The sequence below is a fragment of the Myotis lucifugus genome, unplaced genomic scaffold, assembly GCF_000147115.1.
Source record: "Myotis lucifugus unplaced genomic scaffold, Myoluc2.0 scaffold_66, whole genome shotgun sequence".
In the NCBI taxonomy this organism is placed as follows: Eukaryota; Metazoa; Chordata; class Mammalia; order Chiroptera; family Vespertilionidae; genus Myotis; species Myotis lucifugus.
Window position 1 is genome coordinate 1886364 of NW_005871114.1, and position 8438 is coordinate 1894801.

The 8438-nt window shown below is 48.6% G+C and overlaps 1 protein-coding gene across 1 annotated transcript in view; it reads right to left on the bottom strand.

The window, feature by feature from the left end:
• Positions 1 to 6818: 6818 nt before the first annotated feature.
• Positions 6819 to 8438, bottom strand: part of LOC102425438 (proto-oncogene FRAT1) — a 2119-nt gene continuing 499 nt past the window's right edge. The window contains exon 2 of the mRNA XM_023754829.1: positions 6819 to 8401. Coding sequence (XP_023610597.1) covers positions 8168 to 8401 — 234 coding nt within the window. The 3' untranslated portion in view covers positions 6819 to 8167. The remainder of the gene's footprint in view (positions 8402 to 8438) is intronic.

The following is an 8438-nucleotide window of genomic DNA, read 5'->3' on the forward strand; positions in this document are numbered from 1 at the left end:
TGGGATTTTATCCCAGGCAGTCTGGCTGTAGGATCTCCTTCCCTCAACCACATCTTCGAATCATCCTGTACCACCCACATGAGACTTTCTTGACACCATTTTCTCTCATGTTGGCTTTATTAAAGTTCTCAAGAGTATCCTACAAACTTGACCCACTAAATACCTCAACACAATAGCATCACTATTCTCAAACTCTACCTGTATACCAGCCTCATAGTGGAAGGTGCTGGGGATCTGGGATGAGGCAGGGTTTCAGACATCCTGGAAGAACCCACAAGCAGGTTTTGGGCCAAGTCCTTCACATAAGGTAATAGGAATTGCCTAAGAGAAGCACAGATAATCAATGGTATATGGCTGCTGCTTTTAGACCTTCAACTCCTCTGTAAGATGAGGGCATAGGGCCAAGATGGCAAGGTCTCACCCAGTTCAGATGTCCTGTGAGTCTGCAGGATGGCCAGCACAGCATTCAGGGGTGACGTTAGAATGGTGACAGGGAGGGAAGATCTGCTGGACCTGAGAAGCAAGGGAAAGGGAACTGAGAGCCCTGTTCTAGGCAAGCGCTCTGCAGGCACATTTCACAAGATGTTGCTTTTTAAAAAAATATATTTGATTTCGGAAAGGGAGAGAGAGAGAAACATCAACGATGAGAGAGAATCATTGATCGGCTGCCTCCTGCACGCTCCACACTGGGGATTGAGCCCGCAACCCAGGCATGTGCCTGACCAGGAATCAAGCCATGACCTCCTGGTTCATAGGTCAACATTCAACCACTGAGCCATGCCAGCTGGGCAAGATGTTGCTTTTCAAAGGGGAAAGGTAGGAATTATTGGTGCTAGAGCAGGATCTGAACTCATGGCTCTTAGGGTGACCCTCTTGCCACCTGGCTGTGCCTATGTACACCTTTCTTCCTTTACCCCAGCCCATGCTACTGATCAGCCATTTACAGAGTCTGTAGAGAGCCTAGTCCTGGGCCTGGGCTTGAGAAAGTGTCTCTGTATCAAGGAGGCAATGGTCCTTCCCAAGGTGTTGAAGTTTGGGATAGCATATTCCTAATAACACTTGGCCCAGGAATGATTATGGCTCGGATCTTTAACCCTGTGGAATGGGTAGGCACAGAACTAGGGGCATGGGCATAGGCAGAGCTGAGTCAACTCCATCTTCTGAAGGGGCTGAGGCCTGGTTTCCCTGGTAACATTCTGCAAGTCTTGAGTCCAGAAGGACCAGAACAATAGGGAAGTGGTAAGGAGAGGCTGATGGTGTGTATGCGGCAGAGGGGTGGTGGGGGTTGATTAGGAGTTTCACGTGGGAAGTGATAGGGACAGCAGCCTGGTGCTTCATAAATGACTATAAGTTGGAGAGAGATCAGGGTTGGAGATGAAAGATTTGGCATTTAGAGCTAAGAGGGGTGGGTTGAGCCTGGGAGATGCTATCAGTTGGGAAGAAATAACACTAGTTAATGTGCCGAGTGCATACCTTATGCCAGGATCTGTTCTAAGTACCTTACAGATACCAGCTCATCAAATCTATGTGGGAGGAAGAAGAGTAAACAAAAGGATTAGAAAGAAAGTGAGAGCAGAGAAACCAAGGGAGGCTGGAAGGTAAACGGGATGGTGGGTATGTGAGTGTATCTCCACATACTTGGGCACAAACACAGAGCTATATCCGTCTGTATTATCTCTTCGTGTGTCCTCTGTGGTGAGGTCCAGGGTATTTAAAATCAGATCTTGCTCAGTGACTTTCATCATTCTTTTTTAAAAAGATAAGTTTTTATCAACTTTTTTGTTGTTGTTTTTTTAGAGAGAGGAAGGAAGAGGGACTGAGAGATAGAGAAACATTTATCGGCTGCCTCCTGCACACCCCTACTGGTGATCAAGCCCCCAACCTGGGCATGTGCCCTGACTGGGAATTGAACTGGCGACCTTTTGGTGGATGATGCTCTAACTAACTGAGCCATACTGGCCAGGGATCCATTGTCTTTTTTGAACCCTGAAGTTATTCAACTTCCCTTTACTGGCACCATTAAATGGTGTGTTTTGAACATCTGCACTCTTGAGTTCTCCCCTCCTTAATACACCTGAAAAAAAGTACAATTTAGGGTGCATCTGAAGAAAGGTGATTTTGACTCCTATGTCTGGAGAAGATGTTCAGGAAAACCTAAGAAACCATTTTTCACCCATATTACGCTATGGAATCTGATTCAGACTAAAAAAGAAATGGGCAAAAGGCAGGGCAAAGGTAACATGATGAGATAATCAGCTTGTGACTTTTTTTAACCCACCCAAATCAATAAGTCAAACAAACTGCCTGAATAGCTTATCAGTTGGGGGTTGCGAGTTTTATCTCCTATGAGTCAGTTAATTGATAAGGGGAAGCAGTTAAAAAGTTCCTTGGTATCAGATTTAGTTTTTATCCTATTGTAGTATAAGGTACAGAGAAGGATTCATTTGTACAACAACAACGAAACATAGCTATCCCAGGCAAGAAGGGTTATGCAAGGTTGTTTCAATAGCCAATCCCCAGGTCCCAGGCCTTGCCTTGGTATGACAGTTTGTGACATAATATAGACATCAACCCCTACAATCCCTCTGCCTTTCAAACCTGTCCTGCCCAGGGAACCCCATCCCTTCCTGCCTCCAGGAGCCTTGTCCTTTAGCATCTTCCCTTCCGTTTCTCATCCACAGTCAGACAAGAATAAATTCTGCCATTGGCCCTGCTTTCCCTTTTTAGCTGCCGTCCCTCCTTTTCCATCTTCTTTGAACTTCTAGGCACCACAACTCATCATCTCTGCCCCAAGCACCACACACACACCCTTAGCTTCCACAACTCTGTTGAAATTGCCCAATTTGTTTGCTCTGCAAATATTTATTAGATACCAATACCCAGCGTTGTTACTAAATGCAGCTACCTTTCAGGCAGTGACCTAAGCGTTTTTACTAGAATTAGCTCAATGAATCTTCACAACCCTCTGAGACAGGGACTTTATTATCAAACTTCATGGATGAGGAACGCGAGGTTAGACAGATGAAGTGACCTGCCCAACGTCACAGGAAAGAGCTTTAACGGAAAGAGCCAGGGTTGTGACTGAGGCAGTCTGGCTCCAGAGCGTTTTGAACTATACTGAGGCCTACAGTTTTCTTTTCAGAATGTGTATGTTATATTTTCCTCTTTCTCCCCGCCTGCCCCCCCCCCCAGGCCCTTATCACCTGGTGCCTGGATGTTTTAACAGCCATCCAACTGATCTAGCTGACCATAAAGGTTTGTCCTTAACCTTTGTCCATCCCCCATGCTGTGTCCCCTGATAATCTGCCTAAAACATCCTCTTCATTTTGTCACTCTTCTGCCATCAAAGAATATATAATCTCTTTGGGAAAAGGAGACACTCACATATGAGCTCCTGAGATAAACCTATAAAGACTGTAAATAAAATGAGGAGTGAGAACAAAATGAATTTGAAGATCCCTTCCTGCGAAGAAATTGCATGACTTTCACAGTACAAATTATAGATGGGAGTGGACAGGGCAGGCATGCAGAACTTCAGGTGAGCACTGAATTTGAATTAGAAGGGGATGGGTTTTCCGAGGGGAAAGAGAGGAGCTAAGAGCTGTGGCTCCAAGCTATCCTCCCCACACACCCTCCCCTTTGTAACATCCCTGCTGCCTCTCTGCCAGTCCCAATCCTGAGCTGCTTTCAAGGTTTGGCTTGAAGGGGACCTCCATCCTTTTGTGATTAAACCTTTTCTAAACTGACTGATTATTCCCTTCCTATGCACTTTCCTGAGTGCTTACCTATACAACAGGGATGTATTCTCAAGAAACTGGTCTGATCTTCAGAGGAGACAGATTGAAGAATTCATTAAGAGGCAGGACTTAAAGTATTGACCTTTATGCAATAGCTTCCAGGAATGATGTTTTATTATTTGAATGTTTGTTTGCTATTTGTTTCCCATACATGATCTAATTTGACATTATCTAATTTAATCTTCACCCAATTCTTCAAGGTAGGCTGTATTCTTTTTTTTTTTCTTAAAAAATTACACACACACACATATATAATATATTTTTATTGATTTCAAAGAGGAAGTGAGAGGGGGGAGAGAGAAACATCAATGATGAGAGAGAATCATCAATCGGCTGTCCTTGTACACCCCCCACCGAGGATAGAGTCCACAACCTGGGCATGTGCCCTGACAGGGAATAGAACTGGCAACCTCTGGATGCCTGAGATGATGCTCAACCCCTGAGCCACACCGGCCGGGCAGTTGCTTCTTGCATGTGCCTTGACCAGGATTGAACCCGCAGTCTTGACGATGTTCTAACCAACTGAGCTACCTGGTCAGGGCGGTAGGCTTTATGTTTATTCCCCATTTTGCAGATGAGTTCATTGGGATTATTGAGGTGAAGGACCCTGTGCTAAATCACTGGGCTAGCAATGGAGGGCTGTCTGCAGAGTCTACACCCATCTATTAGCCTCCTGGGAAACACTGTTATGGGCAGGTCACCTGTTCTGCCTTTAGTTATGGATGGAAAACCAGGAGGAAGTGCCGCATGGGAGAGTTTTTGCCCCTTTGCCTGCCCTAGCCTTCACGGCGTTCAAATGGAGTGCACCTCAGTGTGGAAACATCTATCTCTGGGCTTCCATCTCTAAATGACGCGGTAGCACTAGACCACTGAAGGCTGCACTCTCCCAGGGCTGACATTCTGTGATTACTGAGCATTGGTGGAAGAGGGGGGAGCTAATTGAGTGAGTTAGTAATTTGGTTGCCAGGGTAACTCTTTCCTGATTGGAAGGAAGGGATCACAGGGTTCAATACAGACTTTGCTGCATAGGAAAGTGGCGTCTGATCGTCGCTCCATGTTTCTGCTTCTGAGCTGGAAAAGGAGAGAGAAAAAAAGGGTAAAAACTGAATCCAAATATTGTAGCATTTCTGCCTAATTTAGAGTGAAATCCTGGGGTAGCAGGCTCTTGGAGTTCTCTGTGAAGTGTGGCATTCTTTTCTCCAAATCCCTTGTTATTTGCTAGTTTGTTTATTTTGTATGCTTTTCATGGAGTTTATAGCTTTGGCCTTTTATCTCACCCAGCCATTTTCTGTGGCCAACTGTCTTCATAGGATGCTGCACATGTTAAAAGAAAATGGTTACAGCTTTCCCTAGCTCAGCCTATGGGTCTGGGGCCGTGGTCGGCAAACCGCGGCTCGCAAGCCACATGCAGCTCTTTGGCCCTTCAGTGTGGCTCTTCCACAAAATACCACGTGCGGGCGTGCACGTACAGTGCGATTGAAACTTCGTGGCCCATGCGCAGAAGTCGGTATTTTGTGGAAGAACCACACTCAAGGGGCCAAAGAGCCGCGTGTGGCTCGCGAGCCGCGGTTTGCCGAGCCGCAGTTTGCCGACCACTGGTCTGGGGCATGGTTTTCCATGATTCTAATGGCAGGGCCACCATGTTGGACAACTGCAGGGGTGTCATTGACATTGTAGTGTATGTGTGGAGTAGTGCAGCGAACGACATTGAACTATGTATGATGATATCAGGCTATTGGAAAGAGGCTTGGGGTTCTAGACTCTGAAAGACTTCAGAGAGGCATCAAATCACGGCCAGTTTGGCTCTGGATTGCTCCTAACCCATTGGCCTCTGGGAAATCCCACCCAGCTAAGGAGCAGGCCAAGGACCTCAGGGCTACTCCAACCACAGGGCATGCCAGCACCTGACCACTTTCCCCTGCTGCTCAGTGCCCAGAGGTGATAGACCAATGCACTGTGGGAAGCCCTCTTCCTCAGTTTGTTAGAGCCACAGAATCACCCTTCCCTTGCTGGGCAGCACTGGACTGAGCCCCCTACAGCTCTTTCTGGGCAAGTCGCGGGAAATGGCTGGCTTGGTGTGTTCTGGAGGCACTTCTCAGAGACCCTCAGGGTCTGTGTATTTGAGAGAATGGGGAAGTACAGACAACAGGCACTGAGCGCAAAACAAGTTAGGAAGGATTCTAATGGATCCAGAAAGAACTTTTGGGATCATGGCATGACCTTGTTTCATGAGAAACAGAGGATCCCTTAGCCACTTAGGGAGTGTCCTGGGAAAGAAGGGGTTAGGGACTAAAGACTGTTTATCTCCAGTACGTGCCAGTCATCATGAACCCTTTTCCTCACTCACTTCTCATCTGTTGTACAGGTGAGGAAATGGAAGCCCACAGTTGAGCAACTTGTCCAAGGTCCCCACTGAATAAGGGAACTTGAACCTTCCTTTAGGAAACAGACTTAGGTAACTCAAGACTGGAGGGACAGAGATGGGCTATTGTGTCACTTCTTAGGGAGAGAAGGGCGGCAAACATGCCCAGGGCAGAGAGAGCAATACTTGAATCCACTCTCGGCCAGCTTTCCCACCACAGGCTGGCCCCCCTGAGCAACCCCTGTACAAGAGCTGCTCAAACTTCCTGGAATAAGTTCACGTAATGAATGGCCCCAGTAGAAAGAAAAAAAAAGTGGTAAGCCTCCCCACCTGCAGTGACTGATCTTTGCTAAAACAGTCAGAAGCAGCTTCATAAAACATCTCCATTGCGGGTTAGTAATCCAAAGGCTCTAGGGTTTTGGTGAAAGGGCTTGGTCCAAACCTGACCTCACTTTCATTTAATTTCGTGCCAGCACCAATACACACCCAGGCGTGCAGACCCTGTCTAACCAGTGAGCTGTTCAGACACAAAGGCACTCTAATTACCATCCGCAAACGAGGCTGACAAAGATTTCAAGTGTTTTCATGTTTATGAAGAACAGAGAAATGTGTTCTGTGCATCTTTCCCGCCGACAGCAAGTATAAAATAAAACCAGACAAGAAATGCAACACATTTATTACAAATAGATATTTCAGTTAAGTTAAAATCCTATAATCAGGATAGCGACAATTCCAGACACTCCGGTGCGAAGTGTAGATATGTCAACAGCCTCACCTGGATGATGAACCAGCCATTGAATCTTACAAAACTAAAACACCAGCTAAACAGTCTTAAATCCCTCAGAGTGAGTGAACAGTACGTTACAAACATTTCATCACGGTTCACACTGGCAAAGCCTGCAGCTTCTCCATTTGGAGGGTCACATTTTCTACGCCGTTTCCTTCACTTACAAAAGCGATCTGGCATGGCTGGGGGAGGGGCAGAGGGAGGAAATCAACTCCATCTACCCAGGGAATTGCAGCTGTTATTACAAATGGCCCCAGAGAGCCCATTATAAGCTGCTGTGTGAGGCTGAGTGTCCCTGGAGTGCCTGTCACGTGGCGTCTCCCAGCCCCCAGCCCGGGCCCCCGGGAGCACCAGTATGGCCCTCTCGAATAGGACAGCAGAGCTGAGGGGGAGAGGAGGGCCCGAGGCCACGTCTCTGGACAGTTTCCATAAAAGCCAGGCTTGCGGCGGGCCCGCGGGAGGCTCCGGTGCCCGCGTCCCCGCCTCCCTACACCCGCGGTGGCGGCGGTGCGCTTGTCCTCAGGAGACTCCGGCACTTCACCACCTGCCTCCACCTCCTATCCATCCCCACCCTGGGCACATCGCGGCTTTCCCTTCCACTCGGGGAACGCAGCCAGCTGCAAAGCGGGGGCAGAGAAAAGGCCCTTTCATGGTACCGTGTGTTTTAAGAATCAGCACCCCAACAGACAGAAAATGTTTTGTCTTTTAAATGTGATAAATTTTCAAGTCTGGCAGCTTGAGGTACTCCCTGAAATGATCGTCTATTCATGTTCCCCTCCCCCCAAAGTGAATCAGGAGCCAACCCTGAAAAGGTAAAACAAGTCACTGGGATCATCCTCATCCTTAGGGCGAGAGGCGATCCTGAGATGCATGAACTGTGGCCACAGAGTCGCTGGGATGGCGGGTCAGGGGAGGTCTGCATGGATCTGCACGCGGTGCCTCCAAGAATGGTCACCCCCAAAATAAAAAGTCCAACGGACTGTGAGCTTGGGGTGCGTTCTGTAACCTGCCTGAAATAGGGCCAACCGAGTCCCGTTTTTTAACAGGGCCCTGACCTCAGTTCCCCACGAACACATTCGCGACTTTTCGATGCCTCGTCTTGATTAGCTTATTTTCCCGCTTCCAAAAGCGCGAGTTCACCAGTCTGATGAGAGATGCAGCCCTCAGGGGGGACCCCCTGTCCTCCGGGCAAAGGCTGGCCCAGTGACCACTCCCCGGGCATTAGCTGCCAGGCACCAGGACGCCGTCGCCAGATCGGAGCTGCGCTCTCCTTCCCGTCGCGCCAGGGTTGCTGCAGGCCGCGCGCGGGCTGCGGGGCGAAGGGGGCTTGTGCCCTGCAGCCGTCGGCGGCCTCAGGAGCGGGCGTTGCGGAAGTTTTGCGTGCAGCTGCAACCGTCGCGAATGAAAGCCTCCGCACGCCTTCCTGGATGAGGTTCCCGGGAGAGCACCAAGCTGCTGCAGAAGCCGATGCGGGTCGTCGTCGCCGGTGCGG